General features: G+C 40.5%; 1 protein-coding gene across 8 annotated transcripts in view; it reads right to left on the minus strand.

Annotated features, from left to right (window-relative positions):
• Positions 1–27,410, minus strand: part of OSBPL3 (oxysterol binding protein like 3) — a 127,615-nt gene that overhangs the window by 36,795 nt on the left and 63,410 nt on the right. For all 8 annotated transcript variants that reach the window (XM_065665872.1, XM_065665876.1, XM_065665875.1 and 5 more), the window contains one exon: positions 6,968–7,210. In XM_065665872.1, the coding sequence (XP_065521944.1) occupies positions 6,968–7,060 (93 nt within the window). In that variant the 5' untranslated portion in view covers positions 7,061–7,210. The remainder of the gene's footprint in view (positions 1–6,967; positions 7,211–27,410) is intronic.

A 27,410-nucleotide genomic window follows, 5' to 3' on the forward strand; every position in this document is an offset into this window, starting at 1 on the left:
GATCTATTAAATGAGCAAATATAAAAAATAATCTTGACATTAGATGACTTGGATAAAGTTAAACATTCGAAAAAGCAAGAAACCTGATAGAACTAGTGATAGATAATTCTCATTAAGAACTAACAGGAGTACCTACAAGACTAAGAAAAATGTTGCATTTATGGTTTTATTTCTTTTTTTTTTTAATTAACCAGAAGAGCTTAAAAGCTGTTTTGCCTGATGACCAAGCAAGCTATTTCCCTTGCCTTCACCAAAATATATTAAACTGCAGTACCCAAACATATAACTTTTCCACTGAGAACTAATCTAATAGAAGTCAAGAACAGTGAACAATAGATACTTTTCCACATTCTAATATTATACCTAATGAAACAACTTTCTTAAATTTCATATCAAGTTCTCAAAAGACTTTGTTAAGCTTAAACACAGTATATGGTTGATAGAGTGGTCTGCTTGCTGGAGACAAGCAGAAATTTGACCACAATCAAGAAAAACAAAAGAATCCAGATTCATCTTTCTCTAAGAACAAGACAGAAAGAAAGGGACTCTTGAAGTGAGACAGACCATGCTGCATTGTGCATATGAGAAAAAGAAGCAGCTGAGAAATAGCTCAACCAATTACATCTACCTGGGATATACACGGTGTCAATAGTTTTAGTCAAACTTTAAAATAAAGAGCACATCCTGGCCTGCATTGCAACTCCAGTTTTGTCTGGGCTTCTCCTGCAGTCCAGACACAAGGTGTCTCCCATGTTCCTGCAGGAAACCCACATTTCTCCCTGTTCTTCAGGTCAGCGAGGTGGCCAAGAATGTGCCTTCACAACTAAAAAGTGTGAAAACAGGAAGGAAAGCTAAAGTGGTAGCACTTCTTCCCATCAACTGGGCCCAATGGCCTGCTAAATCTCAGGTGGTGAAGGCAAGTCTCCTACTCACACTTCAATTGCAAGCTTTATGTAAAGACAGCTTTGTTGAATTAAAAGCATATCCTTCTAAAAGCACAAAATTATTTCACTAACTATATTACCCAAGGAAGGGCAAGGAATAGCTCAGAGGATAAACAGCTGCGAGATGCAACACTGCGTTAACAGCATCTGGTCCTCTTCCATGTATGTCTGTCCAGAAGAGCCCAGCCCTTTCCACCTGAACCCCCGAACTCCACATTTTTCAAAACACTGCTGCTGTGACTGCTTTTTGATCTGTCCACTCTTCACCCAGACCCTACAGGGTATTGATCAGTACTTTGTTTTGCAACAGATCTGACCCCTCATTTAATGAGAAATAAGCATCAGTTGGCTATTGCTACAACTGCAGAAGTGAAACAAAAGTGCCTACTCTCTATAATTAAGGCAAATGAATCAGACTGATCAGTTATCATCTATTCTTATCTGTTTGAAATAGCACAGGAGCAAATTTAGCTGGCGAATGAAGTTGCTAAGCCACTGTCCATCATACTTGAAAAATCATGGCAGTCAGGTGAAGTTCCCAACAACTGGAAAAAGGGAAATATAACCCCCACTTTCAAGAAGGGGAAAATGGAAGACCCGGGGAATTACAGACCAGTCAGTCTCACCTCTGTGCCTGGCAAAATCTTGGAGCACATTCTCCTGGAAGGCATACTAAGGCACATGAAAAACAAGGTGCTTGGTGACAGCCAGCATGGCTTCACTAAGTGCGAATCACACCTGTCCAGTCTGGTGGCCTTCTAGGATGGGGCTACAGAACTGATGGACAGTGGTAGAGTAGTTGATGGCATCTACCTGGACTTGTGCAAAGCATTAGACGCTGTCCCACACAACATCCTTGTCTCTAAATTGGAGAGATACCAATTTGATGGATGGACCACTCGGTGGATAAAGAACTGGCTGGATGGCCCCATGCAAAGAGTTGTGGTCAATGGCTCAATGTCCGGCTGGAGACTGGTAACAAGTGGTGTCCCTCAGGGATCGGTGTTGGGACCGGTCTTGTTTAACATCGCTGTCGCTGACATGGACAGTGGGATTGAGTGCGCCCTCAGCAAGTTTGCTGATGACACCAAGCTGTGTGGTTCTGTTGATAAGCTGGAGGGAAGGGATGCCATCCAGAGGGACCTTGACACGCTTGTGAGGTGGGCTGATGCCAACCTTATGAAGTTCAACCATGACAAGTGCAAGGTCCTACACCTGGGTCGGAGCAATCCCAGGCACAGCTACAGGTTGGGCAAAGAAGAGATTCAGAGCAGCCCTGCAGAGAAGGACTTGGGGGTGCTGGTCGATGAGAAAATGAACATGAGCCGGCTTCAGTGTGCGCTCGCAGCCCAGAAAGCCAACCGTATCCTGGGCTGCACCAAAAGGAGCGTGACCAGCAGGTCGAAGGAGGTGATCCTGCCCCTCTACTCTGCTCTTGTGAGACCTCACCTGGAGTATTGTGTGCAGTTCTGGTGTCCTCAACATAAAAAGACATGAAGCTGTTGGAACAAGTCCAGAGGAGGGCCACAAGGATGATCAGGGGACTGGAGCATCTCCCATATGAAGACAGGCTGAGAAAGTTGGGGCTGTTCAGCCTGGAGAAGGGAAGGCTGCGTGGAGACCTCATAGCAGCCTTCCAGTACCTGAAGGGGACTTATAAGGATGCTGTGGAGGGACTCTTCGTCAGGGACTGTAGTGACAGGAGGGGGTAACGGTTCAAACTTAAATAGGGGAAGTTTAGATTGGATATAAGGAAGAAGTTCGTTACTGTGAGGGTGGTGAGGCACTGGAATGGGTTGCCCAGAGAAGTTATGAATGCTCCATCCCTGGCAGTGTTCAAGGCCAGGTTGGACAGAGGCTTGGGTGGGATGGTTTAGTGTGAGGTTTCCCTGCCCATGGCAGGGGGGCTGGAACTAGATGATCCTTTCCAGGAACTAGAAGGTCCTTTCCAACCCTAACTATTCTATGATTCTATGAAATTGGAGATTGAGGCTTTCCTGAAAGCTACTGAAAGCATTCAGATTATTGTTGGTTCTGCTGATTCTTATCCAACAACAGGGAACTGAAAAAGACACCTCAAACAACAGCGCTAACCTAAAAAAAAACCAAAAAAACACCACCCCAAAAAACCCTCCAGAACTCCCAGCTGAATGGCAGTAACACAGAATTCTGATGTCCAGATCGGTCGTGTCTGAATGTTACAACCGTAGAAAATATCCTGTATCATTATGGGCCAGTATCTGCACAAGATGATCAAGACTGCATTTGCTGCCCAGGCAGAAATTTCACTCAAGGCCAAGGGATGAACACACTTCTTACTTTGCTCAGGTTCAAAGCTGTTCATTTCAGATCAGCACTGGAAAAAAAAAAAGTAAATCACCCTGTAGTTGCTAATTGGCTTATACCTCCTCTTGCTGAATTAAAAAGACCCATATGCTTTGGTCTTCAGAGATAAGCCTGTCATTATGTAACTGTAATAATTTTCTTTGTTTAATAAAATAAAAGCCTTTTCATTGTCTGCATTATTCTATACTGTACAGCTCCTCAAGGTGAATTATTTCAAAAGAAAGAATGAAGTAATGAGCTTGAATGGCTCTCAGACCAAAGCTTGCCGTTGCAGCTCCCTGAACGAAACAGATGACAGTGCCAGATTTTCTTCCAGTGTAAAATGCAGTCAGTTGTACAGAATATTTTAAAGTGCCAAGAATAGAAACCTGCTTTGTGGAGGATAAGGGTTGGCATCAGCTGCAACTAAAGCATTTGTTACGGCTCATAAAATGGGCAGAAATGATTTAATTTTCTTTTTTAGAACATCAGTTTTTTTAAGCGGCGGTCCAGACATAAACCTTTTCCCTACTGAATCTATTTTTAAAGTTACTTAACATACTAGACTTAAAAATAACTGCCACCATATATCTTCTTTTGACCACAAGTCAATTTAAATGTAAAGATCAACACCAGCTTTCCTTCCTTCCTCACAAAATGCAGTTTGAGCTATGGTTTCATGCAACAGATCCCCTTCCACAACTGAAGGAGGGACAGAGAAGAGCAGGGAGGTGGGAAGCAGCAGTAGCCTCTAACCTGCTGTGGGGCTTCAAGGTGAATTTAGTGGAACAGGATTAACTGTTAATCTTTTCAGTTCACACTGCAAATGTATCTTGCAGAATGGGGGCAGCAAATGTAGTAAAAGAAGAACTCCCCCCCTTCCCCAAGTCCTGCAGCCCTGCTGAATTCAACTCTTTTCTAACACATTCTCCCATCTTCTGCACGTAACTAAATTTTAGCAGACACAGCAGCCTTACGTTACTGTGGTTCCACATAGCAAACTCAGGTCACTTACTATATAGTGCTAGTTTATATCAGCAGCAGTCTGTGCCTCGGAAATCTGAAAGGCTTAACATGCAGATCCCACTATTTTGGGGACAACCAACCCCACCCCACCCCCAGAATCTCCCTGTCTTCCCTCTGCATTTTTCAGAATGCCTTTCTTCTTAATCAGATTAAAAGAATTTCTGTGGCAGACCAGTAGCACAGAAAAAAGCACCCATAATGCAGATCTGTCATTAAGCTGCAGTGAGCCTAGCCCTGAAGGTTGCCGAGAGAGGTGCAAGTGTTTGAAGGAGGAGCAGGAAGCCCTCCATGGAGCTGGAAGATGAAGCAAAGAGTATCAAAATCATAGCACATCACTCTAATCTGCACATCATAAGGCAAAATTACTTACACTTTCATGATATTATTAATAAAGTACCAATAACAATGTTACATTGTACTCTTCTACCAGGACTTTGATGGAAGGGGAAGCTGCTGGAGGTCTATATTGCACGTGGTACTATCTGGATTAGGGGATTTTAAACATTTTTAGGAAACGGCAGATTGTTGCTGTTTTCTTAATAGAACACCTGAAGTGCTGTCTAACATGCAGATGAAAAGGGCAAATTAAATAATTCTCAGACATTAGTATCACTCATCCCCAGCCTTGTCAGCCCTGTGTAGGTGGATATTAGTTGGGACAGACTGTGAAGCTCTAATTTACCAATACAAGAGGCTGAGTGAGAAAAGAAGCAATTAATGATATAAACAAAACTACTTGATCAGCTGTGACAAGAAATTATCTGTGGGAAGGGGGGAGCAAAGAGATGGGACATTGTTGTAACATCCTCACTGGCCAGACCAACAATTTAGATTTTATAATGTACGCTACACTATATGATTTACACTACTAAAGAGAGGGTCTATCTAGAAAGATAAAAATCTTTATCATCTGCAAGACCAGAGCCTTTTAGAGAACAGCAACAGGGAGATTACCATTCCTCACTCAAAGCACTGCTGTGTCCAGGCCAATAAGTATTGAAGAGTACTGCCTCTGCTGTACCTAAATGTCCATCTTTCCACATGCAGCACAGAGGAGTATATCTAGGATCAAAATGGAGTTACTTATCACAGTGTTCCATATTATCACTTCAATATATCTTGGGAAACAACCTACTTTATACCTTCATTTAGCCTGACCTGACAGGTGTATGAGGCAATCTGCCATCTGCCTGAGTACAGTAAATAAGGATGGATGTATCAGGAACACGAACAAAACACCAGGTTGCATCTCTCACCTTGGGCAGGTACACCTTGCTTTTTTGTAAAAGGATCAAAGACTGAAAAATCGGGGACTGACAAGACAACATTAAACCCTCCTAAATTATTTCTTCTGTCCAAAGAGAGTAGGTGAGAACAAAATGGATAAGAAATGGGACCCACTAATAATAGTATATATAATAGAACCTGCTTCTGCGTAAGTATGGTAGCTTATACAGGCTGTGTAATACACCAATGGGTTTAGTCATGCTCATGTAAATCTTACTATTTAAATACTACATGATAAACACTTGACAGACAGGAACTGTTGAAACAGACAATACCAAACGTTTTAAATTACACTTTTCAAATGTACTCTCATACCAAGAATATAAAAAAATTATGTTTCAGGAAAACAAAAAAGGCATCCTGACAGCAAGGATTTCTTTGTTTGGTATCCTGGAAATGCAGAGCATTTCTTACAGGCACAGCACTTCAAAAGGCATCACTTGTTCAGATTTGTCTGCCTTGCCAATTGTACGAACAAGGTCACGAGTCCCCGAAAAGCAAGTGCTGTTTCAAAACACAGCTGAGGTCTCCAAAGCTTTTGGGGGTTTGGGATGCTCAATTTCAATTAAAATTTTGACCTCTGCAGGCTCAAGAGCTCCACTAAGCCAGCGTTGGTACAAATCAGTTTACCTTGAGCGTAGTGGTCATGATTTTGCAAGCATGGATTGAGCATTTTTAAGCTTAATTCTCAGCATGGTTGCAGTTCAACATTTCTTGCCCACAAACAAAAGCTGTCTTCAGCAGCCTCACTCTTCAGGTGCAAACACTCATAGACATGTCTTTTAAAACTGTAATGGTTAAAGAATAGCACCACCTCTGCAGAAAACAGAGCATCCCTGGCACTAGGCACTCAGATGAATCATGTGACACACACTTATTTTCAAAACTACAGTTTTACGACAACCATCACACACAGACATACACAAACACCTTTTTGTTCTCAAAACTCTGACAAGTTTCAGAAAAATGTGTTTTCACACATGCATGTACACCTTTCCCTAGAAACTTGAAATAAGCAGAGCAATTACACAATGACACAAAAGTGGTATCTTACAGGGAAGATCTGGAATTTCAGGATCTGAGACCAAGCCACTATGGCAGCAATATTTCACTATAAAGACACCACACATACAACATGATAGAAATTCAAATTCACAGCTAGCATTCCAGTTTTACAAATGCCTGCTATTCAATAATGTGTGTTTACTGCATATGACTCAAAATACGAAGAAATAAGAAAAAAGAGTAAGGAAAACAAAGAAGTGCTAACATAAGATAAGCAAGCAACAGGAAAACAAAGTTTAAGAGATCTACTGATATTGAAGAGCAAAAGTAACAGCCAATCTTAGTAATGTTTTCAGTTTGGTTAAGAAAGTTTGCATTACCTGTCGACTTCCCTGCTTGGAGGAGCAGCTGCTAGTACTTCTTGAAGGAGACAACATTTTCTGGGATGCACTGAAGTTTTTTTCCTCACTCATGATCCAACGCTATTTGTTTCACATAAGCTCACTTAGAACACTATTAAAAGGTAATTTAGAAAATGTGTCGGAAGACTCCTGAGAGAAATGCAGAACTCATCCTTTACCCAAACACAGTCCTGCGTCATGATCTGTATCCCATGGAAATTCCTAAAAAGGAAGAGAAAACCAAAAAGCCAACTTATTAGATGTTGTCTCTTACTGCCAGCCTGTAGCATGAATCATAAATAAAGCCTTTGGTAACACAAGCTGGCTGCATTGCTGCACATTATTATAAATTATTCCAACAATCACTTTCAGATAGATTTCCAAGTCTCAAACAGGAACAACAAGTTTTGGATACAAAATGTATGCTTTGGTTGTCACTGTTTATTCAGAAGATAAAGTACAGTATCAAGAATCTTTTTAAGGATTTAAATTCATTAAAAAATATTAAGAAGGACATTCATAGAGTATAAAAAACCCCAAAACTATATAAAATGAACCAAAACAGTCTCAAAATGAGAAGAAAGCATTAATAAAATGTCTCACAAGGACAATGACACCCTTTTTCCCTGTTCCCTAATAATTTAAACAAGCAAGCATGGCTTCAGGTTGCAAAGAAAAAATAAATAAATAAATCTCTTTCTGTAACAGAGGAATACATTAAAGGAGTGAGCATGGAAACTCAGCTGCACAGAGCTGTGCATGACCACTCTTACCTGGAATCAGAAAGTTGTAATCATTGTCACATCAGTTGTCTCAGTCAGTGACTGGAAGAATAACCACAAGCCTGTTTAATAACAGTGCTGTTTGCAGCATATGCAAATAAAAGCCATGCCAGAAACTCACACTAAGGGATTTCCAGTGTGGGCCAGAGTTGTCATGGTAACTGCATATGGTTTTTAAAACCAAACAGAGGACATGACAAAAGGGTGATGCTTTCCAAAACTTGGGGTGGTGGAGAAGCTTTATAATTTTGTATCATTTTAGGGTTTATTGTCTTGGGTAAGGAATTTACACGTTAGGAAGAGTACAAAAGCCACCACAGTGAGGAAGACAGAGAAGTTTCCACGAAGAGAAATTTCATTGCTGAGACAGGAAGGCATTACTTCACAATCTCCTCATGCTGCCAGCAGTCCTGAACTAGGATCACTGTACTGAAGTTTGCCATTCATTTTTTCTTAAAGAGTCTTAAAAACCTATTCTGAAAGAAGCAGCAGCATTTTCAGCTCCCTAGTGAAACACTTCACGTTTTAAGAATTCAATTCCCATTAAAAAAAAGAAAACCAAAAGACGCAGCCAAAACCCCACAAATAAAACCAGGTGCTATATTTAAGACGATGACAGCACTATGCTGCAGAAAACTTCTGTGCTGTAGTCTGAAGCAATCAACTGCCAGAGATCTTTTCCAATCTGCAGTGCCTCTTTGAGAGTACAGTTTGCTGTAACATTTCAACCAACATGCCCTCTTTTCACCTGAAACAACATCACTCTTCGTGGCATTGACCTCACCTAGTTAGAAATACTCAATTACCTCCAGACAGAAATCTCTATCAGCAACAGTAATGAAACAGCCCCAGTCTCCAAAGGTCGGATGAGAAAGCAGCCTCTGATGGGACTCTTATGAATCAGCCTGGCAACTACTTCCAGGAACCACTGGACAGATACAAAGCCAGGGAGTAAAGCAAGAGCCAGAGAAAACCAGAACACCACAGTGATGTAATAGCAAGGTCTGAACTGAGCCTAACACAAGGCTTTTACACCAAAATTACTACTGAGATTAGGAATAGTACATTTTGCAGAAGGTATAGTCTCTTTCTGTCCATAAGATGAATTTGTGTGGCATGTCATTAAGAACTAGCACTTTTAACAGGTTTAAGATTTATCACACTTCATGCAGATTTTCAACTGGAGTAAGTATAACTTTCTTGCTTAGTTTCACAAGCTGTATTCGGTAAAACAGTTTAACGATATAACATCTCTAGTAACAACCAAAGATCAAATATTCACAACAGGAACAGAAACACACTTCCTGCAAATTCATCATTCAAATGCCCCCTTGAAAGTACTATGCAGCAAGTGTTTTCCCTTTCTGGCACACTGATTGCTCAGATAACAGCTCCCTGATCCAAACAAGCACTTTATCATACGGCTGTCATTGGTGATTATCTGGCATTTGGGCAAAAACTGGCAGAGTTCATAGCAAGAACACACCCTCATTTGCCACAAAATGCACTGGAAGTTGCTGTCATTAGTACCGTATGAGTGTATCTCCAGAATACAATGGATTTAAATTATACAATGCCCTTCGCCTACTGGAACACTGCACAAAGGTTGTGATGTCCTGGAAGCATCAGGTAACTGAAAAAAAATTGAGGTCTTGAACTTTAACACAAGCCATTTAATCAGAAGAGTATTTCTATCATCATGTTTTTGCCGTGGAGTCTAAATGAAGTTAAGCTGTGGCTACATTAGCATTTTAGGATAGAGAAGAAACACACTTCCATTGAAAAACTACTGGTCTCCCACTCTTGCCACATTTAGGTTTGCACTGCAGGCCAGTCTTGGAGCATGGAAACCAAATCCATTTTGAATGAAATGTGCTCCAGGAGCGCATCCAGTGCTCAAAGCATTGAGTGCACAGCACCAGACTACAGCTAGTCCTGACTAGTCCCTTCCGGGTGTAGATGCTGGGTCCTCACCTTTAAGTGACTGACTACGAAGGTCCACTTTTACTGCACTTGCTAACATTGACGTCATCTAGTCACACTCTTACTCCACCTAACTGAGTGCTTAAGATCTCCTCCAGCAATGTCATTTGTCCTTCTGGAATCAAAAAGAGAGAGTGACAGGCACTTTTCCAGAATTCAAATGAGCTGAAGGTGACTCAGCCACCTAATCAGAGGTGCTTACGCAAGGGGCAGGAGGGAGGCTGATCAGCCCCGATTTTCTTATCCTGTCTTCATATGGGAGGTGCTCCAGCCCCCCTTATCATCCTCATGGCCCTCTGGACTTGCTCCAACAGTTTCATGTCCTTCTTATGTTGAGGGCACCAGAACTGCATCGAATACTTCAAGCGGGGTCTCACAAGAGCAGAGTAGAGAGGCAGGATCACCTCCTTCAACTGAGGCAAAGAAGTCATTAAGAACCCAGGGTAGCCAGTTCTCCCATTAGCTTCTGGAGAGGGCCCACATTGTCCCTAGTCTGTCTTTTGTTTGTGACATATCTATAGAAGCTTTTCCTGTTATCTTTCACATCCCTTGCCAGACTCAATTCTATGTGGACATTAGCTTTCCTGACCTGATCCCTAGCATCCCACCAATGATAATGGACATGTCCCTGTATTCCTCCCACGCCACCTGTTCTTCCTTCCACCTTCTATAAGCTTCCTTTTTCCTCCTGAGTTTTCTCAGTAACTCCTTACGTATCCATAGAGGCCTCCTGGCCTTCTTGCCCCATTTCCTTCTTGTCAGGATGCAACGCTCCTGAGCTTGGAGCAGGTGATCCTTGAATATTAGCCTTGAATGTGTGAATGTATATCCATATATATATAAAAATTATATATATATATAACCTTGAATATTCATCCAGGAAGGTGTGAAAACACTGATCTTGCACCCAGAGCTGACTCTCATATTCTGGCTGCCAAGAGCAGAGCCTAGGCTTCTCTAGGGCAACTGATATTTCACATTACCTGTGGAATGTAAGGCTACCAGGTACAAGAGCAATTATAACTTTAAAGCAGCCATGAAAATCAGTATTATGCTAACAAAGCTAAAATTTTGCAGCTAAAATTGATGTTTTGATGTCATCATGATTCAATTGCTTCAGGTTCAATACATTTTGTTCCTCCTCATGTCACAGGACAGCCTCAGCGAGAACTGTATTTTTCCCACCTTCACTCTGGAGCACACACTGCCATTTACTTTGGCCTACCCCAAAAAGACAAATCAAAGGCGTGAGGCTGAGGCAAATCCAAATCAATTCAGGAGAAGAATTTCCACAAGTGCTAAGTATTGGCCTAATTCTTTGCTATCAAGTCAGCAGCAGTAAAAGTAGGCCAAGAGTGCTTTTGCAAACGACCTCGCCAGGTGCATTTTAAAGAATTAAGAATACATGAGTACCAAATATTATTTATAGCTACTACGTCCTAAACCCTAACCAGCACTTATCTCTACTTATAATCTGTTACTAAGAGCCTTATCATTCTGCATCAATTAAAGCTAATGTAAACATCTAATAATACATACAACAGGAAGACCTATTTAAAAAAGCACTTCCCTGAGTTGTCCTCAAACCTTTAAAACTGAACGGCTTCAAAGCTGCCTCTCAGTATCGCAACTCATCTCCTGCAACTCTCAAAGTAATCAGCTGACAGCAAAGTCCAAGTTTTTCCACATCTCACATAGAAGAAAGGCAGAAATTCAGAAAAAAAGGAAAACTGCAGTAGAAAAAAAAAAAAAATCAACATTACGCAGTTACTTTTGTTATGGGTCTGGAAGAAAAATAAAGCCTTAACAGCTGCTTCAGAGATGATTCAGCAGTGGAAGAACACTGTGGAGAGATTTTGAGCAGCAAAACTGAAAGTGTACATCTCATTCTGTAACTGTAGTTAATTAAGGCTTTGTGATTAGAATAGGCACAACAGAACGCCTGATGAGAGTCATGTGGACACAGCAAGCACAGGACTGAGCAATCCAAATCAAAGTTGCAAGCAACATTGACTGACTTTCACAGAATTAAAAAAGAACCTGTTCTGAAACCTTTGCTCGGTAGCTAATATCACAGAATCATAGAATAGTTAGGGTTGGAAAGGACCTCAAGATCATCTAGTTCCAACCCCCCTGCCATGGGCAGGGACACCTCACACTAAAACATCCCACCCAAGGCTTCATCCAACCTGGCCTTGAACACTGCCAGGGATGGAGCACTCACAACCTCCCTGGGCAACCCATTCCAGTGCCTCACCACCCTAACAGGGAAGAATTTCCTCCTTATATCCAATCTAAACTTCCCTGTTTAAGTTTTAACCCGTTACCCCTTGTCCTGTCACTACAGTCCCTGATGAAGAGTCCCTCCACAGCATCCCTATAGGCCCCCTTCAGGTACTGGAAGGCTGCTATGAGGTCTCCACGCAGCCTTCTCTTCTCCAGGCTGAACAGCCCCAACTTTCTCAGCCTGTCTTCATACGGGAGGTGCTCCAGCCCCCTGATCATCCTCGTGGCCCTCCTCTGGACTTGTTCCAACAGTTCCATGTCCTTTTTATGCTAAGGACACCAGAACTGCACACAATACTCCAGGTGAGGTCTCACAAGAGCAGAGTAGAGGGGCAGGATCACCTCCTTCGACCTGCTGGTCACGCTCCTTTTCATGCAGCCCAGGATACGGTTGGCTTTCTGGGCTGCGAGCGCACACTGAAGCCGGCTCATGTTCATTTTCTCATCGACCAGCACCCCCAAGTCCTTCTCTGCAGGGCTGCTCTGAATCTCTTCTTTGCCCAACCTGTAGCTGTGCCTGGGATTGCTCCGACCCAGGTGTAGGACCTTGCACTTGTCATGGTTGAACTTCATAAGGTTGGCATCAGCCCACCTCACAAGCGTGTCAAGGTCCCTCTGGATGGCATCCCTTCCCTCCAGCGTATCAACCGGACCACACAGCTTGGTGTCATCGGCAAACTTGCTGAGGGCGCACTCAATCCCACTGTCCATGTCAGCGACAGCGATGTTAAACAAGACCGGTCCCAACACCGATCCCTGAGGGACACCACTTGTTACCAGTCTCCAGCCGGACATTGAGCCATTGACCACAACTCTTTGCATGGGGCCATCCAGCCAGTTCTTTATCCACCGAGTGGTCCATCCATCAAATTGATATCTCTCCAATTTCAAATTGTCAGCTTTAATCTATCCCATGGTCTCATCTGACTCAAAAAAAAAAACAAAGGAAAGAATTATTTATAGACCACAGATACACTATGTACAACCACTGGAGGTATCTCTTCAAGGCAGGCATTTGCTGTTCCCGAATTACTGCAAGATTCACACTCTTGAAGGATAAAGCACACAGATACTGTCCTGTTGTTAGCTATTCTCTTGGTGTAAGAAAACTTGCAGAAACAAACACAGAATAGTTTAAAACAACTAAGTTATTCAAACTGTCTTTGAAAGCAAAAGTTCAAACAGCTTAGGGAGACAATAACAGGAAGTATTTCTGAACTGCCTTCCATCAGATAGGTGCTGTCTCTAGATATCATACATATCACGACATCTGTTGAGCAGATCCTTTCATTAGCCACAGACATGTACTATTCTCTGAAGTAGTCCATGATGCAAAGAAACAGTTCCATCTAGCCCACCTCCTGAAGGAGGCTATTGCAGTAATTAAATAATGCTATTTCAGCGACCCAAAAGAGGAAAATTTAGTTCAAACAAAACTCTCTTGTCTAATCAAGACAGTCATAGACAGAGTGGAAAAGGGAAACAGCCAGACAAATGACAAACATACTGCATTCAACACCAGATTACTTTTCATGTATAATGTTCATCATTTAATGAAAGAAAATCCTGTATGTTCCAATATATGAAAAGCAAAAAAAAAAAAAAACAAAAAACCAAAAACCAAACAACATTCAATGTCAAGTCTAGTCAGAATCTCCTGAAGCAAAACAAATTTCTGCTGTTTCACTAACCTGTGGGGCAAATAATTCAATCCTTGTATTAGGAAAATCTCATATAAATTTAGAAATCGGTCAATCAACATCCTGAAACATAAGCATATATAAAAATACCACCTTTCCTGCACATCCACCATAGAAACTGACCACAAAACTGCACACAAAATGATTTGTTTTAAATGCATAATCTTGACACTCTTTCCCCCCTCTTCTCTCCCACTTGTATAAAAAACTTGCTAGATATATATTCTAGATACATATGTTAAAAATCCTGGTCACTAGTGATAAAGAAAATACATGCAGTAAGGGCTGTATTATTACAGTAATTCGTCAGCTGTGACACCACCTTTTCCTCTGCACTTTTAATCTCAGTAGAGAGTCATAACTAATAGGCCTGACCTAGCTCACAGTCAGGTCCTAAATAATTAGTAATTATCCTTCTCCCCCTGCCTCTTTCACAAAGCCTTGCCTAGGGACAGCCTGGCAGCTCAAGGCTCTCTGTTACAAGCTGACGGACTGAGTCCCACATTCCCCCTTCCAGCTCTGAGCATGACTTACACACTCAACTGGGAAGCCAGAAGCTCTGGACCACAGGATATGATTTGTGACCCAGTAACAGAGGGGTACACAATCTCCCTGTCAAGAGAGTAGAGTAGAAAATAACAGCTGTGGTCAAATCCTACACTGGGAGCACATACACTGCATACAGCAGTGCTAACAAGGTTGACAGCCTTCCCTGGGCTCCACTAATAAGGAAGCACTGGGTCTTTTTGCACTGGAAGTGTTATTCATCTAGAGAAGATTTTAGAAGTGAAAAGACAAAAGATGATCAGGTAATAGAAAAGACAGAAAGGCTTATTATCAGTAAGGAAAGTAACAGGCACAGGGTATCATTTTAGTCTGTACTAAACACCTTGGAAAGGCCCATCTGTTAGTGATACCATCCCAGAGCTGGAGACATTACCATCAGAGCTTTGGCAGGAGTGCAAATGCCTTTCATTTTTGTGCGGTTACTACTTAAAGCTTTGCTTTGTTCACTAAGACAAAGATACTCCACTATGCCCCAACGCTTATTCCTTTTTAAAACTGCACTTGTTATTGCTAAAATGTTACTGAAATACACCCTGTTTGTTTTCCTAGGCTCAGTTTTGATAGGCACAGTGTTAGTTCTGGAATTATCTGTCAGACTGCCAGCATGCAGTAATTCAAGATCTTAAGACAGCACTGCCTGCACATGAAAAGACATAATCTTCCTGTCAAATAATTGAAGGCAGGCATGTAATGTCAAATCAGCCTGTGTCTTTGCAACCTGATAAGCTGCACAATGCTGTGAGATGCATACATCTATCAAGACTGTCATCAAGCAATATATTTTATTAAACCTGCTGACATAGTTGGTTTAAATATGGAGAAAGAAACCCAAACCCAATCACCTGTGATTTCAGGTAGAAAAGCAAATAGGACACTAGTGAAAGAATTTTGGTGGCCCAGGAATGACCCTCACCAGAGTCTGAAGAAAAACATCATGGAGTAGGTATGAAGAGCAAACAACACAGAGCTCCTTTATCTAATGCAGGAAAGCTAGACATGCTCATTAAAGATCGGCAGGATCCAACAAGCCTGCTTTGTCCTCTTTGATGTGGTGTTTTTACACTTTGGCATCATCTACTGTCTGGGGAACAAAACCCCAAACAAAACAAAAAAAGAACCACACAGAAAAAAACAAAACCAAAACCAACCCAAAACCAACCAACCAAAACAAACAAACAAAAAAATCCCAACCAAAAATCTAGGATCCCCTCCCATATTCCAGTGTATCTTGGAAAAACAGTCACTGTCATGTATGTCTTGTGTATGTCACTTAATTCCTACAAGAAAAAAAGTTTGAAAGGAAACACCACTTCCTTTTGAGAACATTTAGTGCTTCTCCTTTTTAGGCAGGCCTATTAACTCAGTATTTAAATCTCATTAACTTTAATAACCGTGGTAACAAGATTCAGTACTTCCCAGGATACACAGAAATTCATTTACACACTTTATAAAGTGTAATGACCATGAGTTATGAAAACGCCACATTTCCTCTTGATCGACTTACTGTATCTTTACAGGCTTCTGTCTCTAGGTCCCTTCCAGAGCACCTTTTTCAGTGTTACAACGTTAGTATTTACAAATGCAGAGCTACAGCTCTTTTTTTTAATATTATGTAGATTCTTTATGAAAGGTCTTTCATATGAAGATAGCTTGAAACATCAAAAGAGGTGTGTAGTATCCTGAAGAAGCACAGGTAGTTGTTAGTACACCAGTGTTAACCTTTTCTAACACCATCTTAGGCACGAGGCCACTAACTTCCCAACACTGTGTTTCTGAGCACACAGCATTTGAAGAAACCTTGACACTTTAGAGATGTGTTGGAGATAATGAACACATATAAAGTATACTGAGGGCAATTAGACCAAGTACTGAGTACTTTTGCTGTTAATGCCAAAAGGTAAGAGTTCATGCCAAGCTTTCAATGAGAAAAAACCCCCTCACAAATATAAAGAAAAAAGTATGCACATAAATGTGTTGCTTTGAAACAAAAATTAAGAACATTAAGGCCTGGTCTCAAGATCTTCAAGGACAGACAGGATGATGCCTGCCACTGTCCTTTTGCTTGGAAACATGTTTCACATACACTTATGCATGTGACAGTAACTGTGAGAAGCAGATATGGATGGAGTTGGATGGAGTGAACCATGCTCTTATGAGATTCCACATCAGAGTGGGTCTTAAATCCATTCATATTTATGACTGTAATGAATACCTTGACAATGGGAACCAGGAAAGAGGTTCCACAGATCAGGTTTTCTGAAACATTATCCTTATGGCATAGGATAAAGATGAACTGAAAGAGACCTAGAAGCAGAGATGCAAGATGCAGGAAATCAGACTATAAATCTGAATCATTACATGCAATGCTTTGCCTAAGTAATACGAAATGGGAAATTATCAATCGCAACAGAGATAAGGGCCCCAGGCTAGATTGACAGAGTAGCTCTTGAGCAGGAAAGAGACCATAAAAGGGATCCTCTCCCCACATCAAATGACGGAACCCCACCACCACCTTGAGTTCTGAAATGCTGGAGCAGGACCAGAATCCGGCTAGGGATACCTTAGAGGCTCTACTTGGACAGAGCTGGTAAGAGAACTTTTGACCTTGGAAAAGGAAGCAAGTGATCACAAAGCTGTAGAAACAGCAGCCATGCTTGGGAAGGATAGAAGGGAAGAACCTTTCAGAGTGAGTGCTTGCATGTCAGATCTTGTCCTGCTGCTGCCTAGCTACAATGAAACAAAATCTAAAAGCAAGTTAGGAAACTGGCCAAAAAGGAAGGCTTCAATTAAGACTCTGTGAATAATTTAATACTATTGCAGACAACCCAGAACAGGGAAAATGTATAGAGGTTTAATGCACTAAGTTCTTTTATCCAAGTCTACTACAGTATGACATCCACATGTAAAAAATATGGCCTGCCTCCAGCAGTAGAACTCAGAGTTAATACAAAGCTGCTGAGAACTTTTATGAGTCTGAGTTGCATTTCAGTGCCTCCACTGGCAGGTTAGAGCTCAAATTCATATTCACTTTAAAACTGCCAAAGCAGTTAAAGAAATTCTTGCTCCCAAACTATTTGTTACCATCTGTTTCCTAGGGATCAGTAGTTCCCCTGCCAAAAAATAAGTACACTGAAAAAAGAAAAAGTACCACAGGAGCCCTCCTTAATCCACCTCAGTGGAGAGCCATTTCTGACAGGGGCAGTTCACATACCTTGCTTTGCCCAAAATGGTCATCACCAACTTGTGGACAAGGAAGGGGAAGCAGTATTATTTTCAACTGCTCCAGACAGATCTGAAAAAGATCCTGTGTCCCTAATCTTGTATTTAGATTCAGGCTGGTGCAAGCTACCAGCTTTGTACTTGAATTTAATTAAAAACAAAAGAAATTCCACATTATTAAAAAAAGCTTCAGCTACGCTCCTGTTCTCAAGCATGTTTAGAAGTTGAGAAGGTGGAAGTTTTTAATTAGGATGCCTCAGCAATATGAAAGAATGAATCATTTACAAGGAACTTCATTTGAGCTCAGTGAAAGGGTGCTACAACTTAACAATCCGTATTTGTTATTTCTGATGAGTACACTCATTTTTTACTTCAGTTCCAGTCACTGTGAATAGGCTATAGAGACAGCAGACAACAACGTGAAGAGTCTTATAATGTGTGTAGTCTAGCATCTTGGTTGCTTCACAGCATTTTTGAGGTTGGTTATACTTGAACTGCAACTAACAACTTGGATTTTAATTATAGGCTATAAAAGGAACAATAAACAGAAGTGCTTACAAGTGATGTAGATTCCCCTTAAACTGCTTAATATTAGAACAGTGCCACCATTCTTCGTCTTTGCCTCCTATCTCTCTACTCCTCTCTCAACCTCTCATCATTTTGCGTTTGTTTCTGAAGTGCTAACATACAGTACTGGCTCTTCTAGACCACCAGGGCTTACAACACAAAAATAAATTAAACCTGTGCTTAATTATGAGTAGTGCAGCAGAAAGTGCATCCTGACATATTTAACAAGACCTTTTCCACTATTATTCACTATTATTTCCACTGTTTTCCTCTATTATTTCCACTATAGAATGCATTTGATGAATTTCTGAAAAGGAAAACAAAAAAAAAAAAGGCAATCTCTTAGAGGAAGGAGCTAAAAGGGGGGGTTATTTTTTAATAAAAATATGTGTATAACATGAAGTTGCAGGAAACATAATACTGAAAGCTAATTTTGTAACAGATGGCAGTCATGCCAGCTTCACCCATGTTGACCTACATATTTTTTTCCTTAATTTTTATTAATATTCATCTTTCATTCACTGTGTTTTCCACAATTTTGCCAGCAAGTGGTACTTCTAGAATGAAAGGTCTGGGAAACTCATTCAAGTACATCTTTTTTTACGTAGTAAAATATAGATGCATAAAGAAGGAAAACACCTTTACAAAGCTGATGCCATAAAACTGCAATTTTGACATAAAACTGTCTTTTCAAAAGCTGCTCAAAATTGAAACTCTATGCACAAAGTTCATCAAGTCTTGACCACAAGTCTGCAGACATTAAAGCATTTTCATAACTGAGCTTCTTTTAGAAAAACTAAAAATACACCTGTGACATACAGTTAAAACATAACCACTGAACTGAATTTAATTATTATGCTATATGCATTTAATTGTGAAAAGGAAGAAAAATTTCATGCATATAGAAACTGAAGAACAGGAAGAATGTGAAAAAAACCCCACAACCCTGTGAACAGTAATTTAGGTAAAAAAAAAAAAAAAAAAATTTTGTATAAAATGCACCCAGTCTTCTCTCTTAAGTATTATGTAAGACTGCTCTTAAGAGCATACCATAAAACATAAAAATATTCAAATCTGTTACTTGTGTTACTCCAAAATAACAAACATTTACACAGAACATCATGTTAAACATAAATCTGGGAATGGCTGATGGCAGTTGGGAGATTTCATTTGGAGAAGTTACACCATCAGCATTTGCAGTTTTCTGTACTCGAAAATAACAAGTCAACTGCCCGTCCTAGCAGCACACGAACAAGGTGGCACTGGGAGCCAGCAATCCCCAAGCTCCTATTTCAGAGTGTGGTTCTCAAGCATGCTAACTCGCCTGACCATCAGCATCTGGGGAAAAGAGCAAGGTAGCCTGAGCCTGTTTGCACTTCATACGCAACAGAGAGACTGCTGCAAAAATATCCTTTAGAAAGGCTTACAGGCTTTCCTGGAGTAGAAGTGGCGAGCTTCTGTGTAACAAATTCTTTATGCATGAAATTTATGAGCAGCATTTCATGGTTAGCAACAACAATGTCGAGAAAAGTACCACATGTATCTGATTGCCTAACAAAACTCAGAAACCCTGCGCATACACGCTGAGACTCAAACGATAAATAGTCCCTATTATGAATGAAGGACCAGCCCCCAGATGTCTCCCATTACAACGATCTTCCAGAGTAGGAAACTCACATTAATTGGGAGAATCATTAAATAATTGTTGTTGAAGCTATTCCCTCGTTATTTCCAAACTGATGCACTGAAAGATTGTTCTCCAGTGTGATTTTACAATACCCAATTAGACAGATGAACAGTGAAGGTGATCACTGCTTAAAGCCAGTAACCAATACAGTGACAAAACAAGCAGGATCTCCTGTCACACTCCACTACTGTTTGCAGGACCACAGAGATTCTAGAAATAGATCACTTATCATGCTGAATAAGTATCATACTTTTAAAAGGTGAAAGTCAAGACAGAGAGAGTACAGTACAATACAACACATTTCTTGAGCACCTGGGTGCTGTATTCTACCTCTTCAATTGAATCTGAATTCTCTCTCACCTCTTTGGTCAATTGAATTTAAAAAGTTATTGAATTACTTGGAGAAAAAGCTTCTGATCTCTCCTCTTACATTTCTCTTATTTCAGCACCATAAGGTTTTTGAAGAAAGATTTGAAAAGTGGGACAAACAGAAGCCACAGTATCCAGCGAAAACTGATCACATCTTTGTGCTTCAAATATACCCACCCTAAAGTGCAGTTCATTTAGGCTGACCCAAACTGCATTAAATGCTTTCACACCTCACATTTTGCTTTCACATAAATAATTGCATTCCCAACCATGCAAATTCTGACCTATTACCAATCACCAGCCTATTCAAAAATTCAGTATTATTAAAAAAAATGGGATGTAAAATTGCCTTTACTCCCTGTGGCATCCAGCAACACGTTTTGGAAAGTCTGTAATTTGCTCTCCTGGGTTGTCCCTATAATTCCAGTATACAGTGCTGTGAAATAATGAGAGCTTCCAGTAAATGGAAGCAATACATTGGTTTTGCTGCCTTGTGTAGGGGGACCTGACTTTGTATTCATCTTGCCTGGGGACTCCACAGACAGCTCAGAGTTCACATCTTCTGTTGCCAGTTCATGCATTCACAGCTCTATCTCCCTCTTCTTCCTCCCTGCCGCACACCCTGTGCGTGGAGTATTTTCCCAAAGCTAGGTGAGGACATAGAAAAAGGCATTTGGAAGTTAAACCCAGCAGCTTAACCACCTTATAAAGCAAATTTAAGAGGCTTATACTCACCAACAAGTACAAGAATTGTCAACTTGGACATTACGCACTATGCATGAGAAAGTAAACACGTGACAAACGCATTTCTTCCCATGTGAATGTAATGATTCTCAGCTAATGTATCTAAATTAAGGCACACACTAGTTATTTCTGGACAGAGCAGAGCAACAATTAACATTTTGTACATAATCAACTACTGGCTTTTTTATATTCAGGACCAATTCCAGGGATGCAGCAGGCCTGACTTTTCTTCAGCTGAGCAAGCAGTAAGATATTATTTCAACAACATCCACTTACAGTAATCAGACTTCATGTCCCCATGCACAGAAACAGGATATTCACAGGTAGTATATTAAGCAAATAATTTAAATGCAAACAGTTCAAATCAGTTTGCCATGATTTATCTAAAACCACTAAACAGCCTTCCATTTGATCTTCTCTGCAACACACTGAATCAGGACTTGTCCACTACTGCTAACAAAAACAAACATCAACAACACTGGTTTTCACAATCATTCCAGAGTACTCCGAAATATAAATACAGGCAGAAATATGAATACTTTTGTGACAGCAATAAAATATTCTTCATGAATAAAGGAAAGAAGGTGACTCTTCCTAAGAAGGTAATCTTCCTAAGGAAGGTAACTCTTCCTCACCCTGCTCTTCATAACATGTTACCTGTTCTCAGGCTTCAGCTTAAGGACAGGAATTTTACTAATACTCAATCCTGGCAGTTGCAGCCTGATGCTGCAAGGCTGAAGGACTATTAAAGGTTGCTGCCTATCAGATTACACCAGCCTCATGACCGAGCATATTTGGAAGCTAAGGCTGAAGCCCCCTACCTCTGAGTCACTGCAGAGTCTCAACAGGTCAGGACATTTCACTCAGCACCTGTACTATTTGGGCTGTCTGAGCGAGACACTGCACTGCAATCTGTCAGTATGCCGCCTGCCTGGGAGACTCAGGTGGACCACAGCCTTCCTCTCCACTAAGTACACCTTCAGCAGCTGTATCCCATTTATCAAGCTAAGAACTTCTGCAGCACCTTCCATCACAAATCTCACAACTCTTGCTGGTCATAAAGCTGCTTTATTTCCAATACCTGTGCAAAGTATATGCCTATTTATATACATTCTTTCTATATGCATATCTGCTGTGACACTATCACCTGTTTCAAGCATCAATGATCCTTTTTCAATTAAGTCTTAATGTACATGTTTATTTTTTCTATGGCAGTGCCTTTGTGCTTTAAATGCATGCATCATATCTAGCATACTGTGGTCAGACTTCTGGGCTGTAAGTTAAACAAAATGTGATGCATAGTTACGTAACTGAAAGCCATGAATTTATCTTCCCACAGGTTATGACTCTAACGGCACAGCTGGAGCATCCCACACACAGCCAGACATTCAGGCAAAAGACAGTGTTAGAGGTTCCTTAACCCTTTCAAGCCACTACACAAAGGGCCTCCAGCTTATACCCAAAGATCCCACTTCAGAATTATTCCTCACATTTTGTGCAGCTAGTCATGAATTAACCAAGTCTGAAGATACTAACATGATAAATCCCAAAATACTCAAATCTGCCTAAACAGATGCACACTACCTAATCTGTGGCTTGACTAACATCATAGAATTGTTTGTGCTAGAAGGTACCTTAAGGCTCATCAAATTCCAACCCCCTGCCACAGCCAGGGACATCTTCCACTAGACCAGGTTGCTCAAAGCCCCGTCCAACCTGGTCCCATCCAACACAACATCTCAGAGGTATTTACACCTTCCCCTATCAGAACTACAAAGAAAAGAAGAAAACTGTAATACTCGTGTGTTGAGTTGCATTTCAGCCTTAATAGGGGTTTATAAAACCTTTAAATTTGCTTTTTCAAACCTATAAAAGAAGCAAGATAACACTGACAGGAGCAAAAGTAAATACATAAGATTTTAGCCTCATCATGTTTTACAGAGCCCTGAAATCTATTCATGATTTAAAAATGCCTGTTTCTGCTCTGAAAGATACATGTATTATGCAAAGCCCAATATCTGATTTTAAGTGCAGATATACAAAGTTGTAAAAAATTCTCATCACTCCTTTCTTTCTTCCTTACTTATATTTCTCTAAAGCCTGGACTCCTCTGCACCTTTCAGCTGTACTGTCCACTGTGCTTCCCACCACCATACAGAGATGATGACTGTTGAGGCCTGGTGCCACTCTCCTACCACTACACTGCCTTTTACTAAAGCACAGTTTATTTCAGTGATGCTGTTTTGACATACTGATGACGTGACTGATACTCAGTATTTACACATGGTGTGTGCTGTTTCTTTTGACAAAAAAAAAAAAAATCTGTGATATTGTTCAAAAATCTTCCATCTGAAATACAACTGCAGGGGGAAAATAACCCCAAACTTCAGAATAAAGCCAAAACCAGTGAGAGCTTACAAGCATTACTGGGGGTGGGAAGATAGCAGCCTCAAACAAAAAAATGAAGTTTGCCATTGCAATTGCCTTGAACAAGACATCTTAATTTTGTCAAGTGAGATTTATGATACAGTGTAAAGGCACTTCACTGGAGGGAGTTGTTTAACTCCCCTTTTCATTTCAAGGGCCAACTTCATCTGTCACTGCAGCTGTTCAGTTTCTTACAGTCATTGATTCCTTTACCTTGGTGTTGAGGGATTTTTTATTTATTTTTTTGTAGTTTCACTTTTTTATTTTAATGAAATGAGCATTATTTCTCAAGTTGACACATCAGGTCATGGCAATGGTTGCCAGTAGAAATAGGATACATTACCGATACGTAGCACCACTGGGATAACTTAAGAAGGATGAGAAGCCACTGTGCAGGAGCAATTGCAGCCATAAAGAGGAGTGACAATATGTGAGAGAAAGAGCTCTGCAGACACGAAGTCAGTGAAGAAGTCTTTTGGGAGGAAGTGCTCCATGTGCCAGAGCAGCCGATGGTGCAGACCACAGTGAGGCTTTGGTGGGCAGCTGGTGTTCAGCCAGGGTCAACCTGCTACAACACCCATCATGGCAGCCCCTGCACCCCTGCTGGTGCACCAGGTCACCAGCATTTCTTCACCAAGGAGTCTGCAAATACAGGGTAGATTGAAACCTCACAACTTGCAGGGGCAGATCGCTGGAGAGGTTGATGCTGAAGCATGCCCTTAACAGCTGTTATTTAGCTATTACCACATCTTAACTAGTTTCTTTAGCATACCCTTCATAACTGTATGGCACCAAAAGTTAAAACAAACAATAAACCAAACAAAAAACCCCACAAAAAAACCCAAACAAACAAAAAACCAAACCAAACCTACAAAAAAAAAAAAAAACAACCCAAAACATAAACACTATGCAAAAATTTAAAGGTGAAACACAAACGGCAGTTTGGGCAGACAGAACAAGTAGCCTTCTAGATGCAGTGTCTAAGTGAAAGGATGAATCATGTCCTAAGGGATAAATAACTTTGCACTTAGGAGAGTTTCAAAACATTTTTAATTTCTGGTCATGGCATGACTTTGGAAACAGGAGAGTGAACTCCCCCACTCTCCAGCCATCCCCCAGCAGGAAGGCAAAGGGCCCTTAAGCTATACAACTGTTGCTCTTCATAATAGATTTCTAAAGCCACCCTTGAAGTCTGACACATCTGCCTTCTGCTGTATATGAAGAATTATTTTTATTCTTCACCTGGTGGACAAATACGCAACTTAGAGTTTACGTAAGCAAAGACAGGAAAAAGTCACCCAGTCTTTCTAAAAAGAGGTAAGGCTGATGGAAACATGTTCAAACATACACTGAAAGCCAGCTGGTACCTTAGAGCTACTCTAACAAGGGGCAAGGGTTCATGTTTCTCTAAATACAAAACTGTTTTACATCAAAGGACTGACTGAGATCATGACCTCCGGATGAGAAGTCTGTGCTTCTGCTCAGTGAGCGTGCAATGAAAATATATTCAGTGGCAAGAATCTGGACTATCTGTATCACTTTCTGGAAGCAAAATGCAGAATCTCACTTTGTAACATCCTCCTTGTAATGCCAGTAAGAAGACCATTTGTTCCTGTTGCTAAAACACAGCGTGATCAACTCTGGAATGACTAGACACACAGCAATTGCTACTTTTCTGTGCATATAAGCAGAAGGAATTAAAAGTTTGAATAATACAAGACAAGATTCACAATCTCCTCTTATAAGTTGCTTTTGGCTATGTTAATTATCTATTTCAAGCGCTTAAGTTCATGGTCTCTCCCAGTGTAGAAAACAGTAACTATAAAAAAGATCTGAATTTTCAAGCATGAGACATGCTGTGTCCCTACTGCAGGGGCAGTCTGTGGCCTTGACACCACAGGACAAGGAGTTCACAACCTTTTCAAACCACTTCAAGCCCATCAGTCTGATATGTGCTTGGCATTTACAAGTGACAACTTGCCCTAAAAGATGCATTTACAGCAAGTTGCTATGACTGATTTACAGTGCTGTATTACTGAAACTGTGCCTGTATGTTTGATAAACCTTCCACAGTCTCACAAACATTTGATTTCTACTGACACAAACTCTAAAAATGACTTTATACTGTAATCATACTAAATCAGCAGTTCTCTGTTCAATCTGGTATTATCTGTTCAAGACTAAAGTACCTATGACTAATACTAAAAATTACTAATTATGCTCTTTGAGGTAAAGTTATCCTCTCTTCTGCAGCCCTCCCTTCCATAGATGCCATCCATGATGCTCAGTGTATAGTTTATTTCAGTCTTAAACAAAAACAAGATCAACTTGTTTCAATAGCAACCAGTAAGACAGTAAGTTAACAAACATCCTTTTCCTCCCTTTCTCCAGGAACATCTACCTATGCTACTACCCATCAAACTAGTCCAAGTATTCATAAATAAATCCATAAGAAACACTTGCGATTTCATCTGAGAGAAGTAGCTTAAACTCCTAGATACGAGCTTGTGCACACAGAAGATCTATGGCTGCGCACATTGCTTATTTCTGCATTGACAAGTATATGCACGCTAAGATTTGACCTCCTCTTCCTTCGAAGAAAGTACTAAATTACATTTTAGCACAAAATTTAGCTCTGTACAAAGAGCTTCTCCTATCAGACAGTAAGTTAAAGGCCATCAGACAATAATGAGCTGCCAATATTCACTGCTCTCGCCCCACCACGGCTTACAGAGTAAAATTAAATACCTTTCAGATGATTTACTATGTCAGTGGTCCAAGTGAGAGAAAAACAAAAATCAGTGTAAAAAAATGCCTACATTGAAGAATTAAGCTTGGAATTTCTGGTTGGCAAAACTGAGAGAAAATACCAACACGGAAATACACAAGCATTCCATGAAGTTTTTTTAAATTAAATTTAGGAGGATTGAGGAATAAGGATAACTTCCTTCACTGTATTTTCCTGCATTCTAGAGAGCGGTCAAGAATTGCCCTAAGAACTCAGTAACATATGAAAACTGCTTCTATAACAGCCATAGATTCAGTTTTTAACTTTGTAAAAATGAATTCACTTTAAGGTGAATTCACTTCGTACACCCAGTACTGTTTTTTTCCTTTTTCAAAGACATAGAGCTGTATCAGTGAAATTATACCATCTGTTAATGTGATACTTAATAAATCTCAAGAAAAGGGTGTTACAAATTATTAATGCATTACAAGATCATACGCCAACAGGACAGTACAACCTCAGTATGAAAACCAAAATATTATTGTTAGGATAAATACCAGTCCTCATTGCAGCTTTCTACTGCAGCTATTAGAGGAGCAATGAAAAATTCCCTTCTTGTAACGGTTCAGACTCTTTTAGTTTTGTATCCCTTATTTTGTATCCCTGTTAGTTTCGTATTTGTAATCTACCACCCTTCCTTTCATCAATTATCAAAGTTGTCTTTCAATGCAGAACATTCTTGTGCAGGAAAGATTAGGATAAGTAAAGTGAGGTTTTGTTCCTGCCTTTTCCGACAGGTTTCCTGTGTGGCTTCATATGAAATCATGCACATACCTGCTGCAAAGGAACCTCATTTGTAAATAAAATAGCCACATGTTACACACTGAGTGGGGGTATGGGAGGTGAACTGTGTTCCGTTCTGCCAAGTACATAAACTTTTCTGAACATTACTGGACAATCATGAAGCACTGCTTTGCTGCTTTGCTACACAACTTCCCAACATAATCAGCTATTTTGTAATGGTGTTTGATAAACTCTGTTATTTGCATACGCAAAAGGTTCATACAACAATTGGCAGCTGCCGGAGAAAACCTGATGTAGCACGACGGCTGTACCGACCGAAATCAAAGGAAATCTCCTTGCATAACTAAGAAATAGTACTTTCAAGAAGTAATTTGTCCTTGCCCATGGCAGGGGGGTTGGAATTAGATGATCTTAAGGTACTTTCCAAACCTAGCTATGATATGATATATGAGCAGAGTAGCAGTTTTGGTTTACAGTTTGTTTCAATATATTTGGTTTATTGACGTAAACAGACATATACCTGTGAAAACTGAAAGGAGAATTTTTTTCTTTAGAGGAC

The sequence above is a fragment of the Lathamus discolor genome, chromosome 2, assembly GCF_037157495.1.
Source record: "Lathamus discolor isolate bLatDis1 chromosome 2, bLatDis1.hap1, whole genome shotgun sequence".
Taxonomy (NCBI): domain Eukaryota; kingdom Metazoa; phylum Chordata; class Aves; order Psittaciformes; family Psittacidae; genus Lathamus; species Lathamus discolor.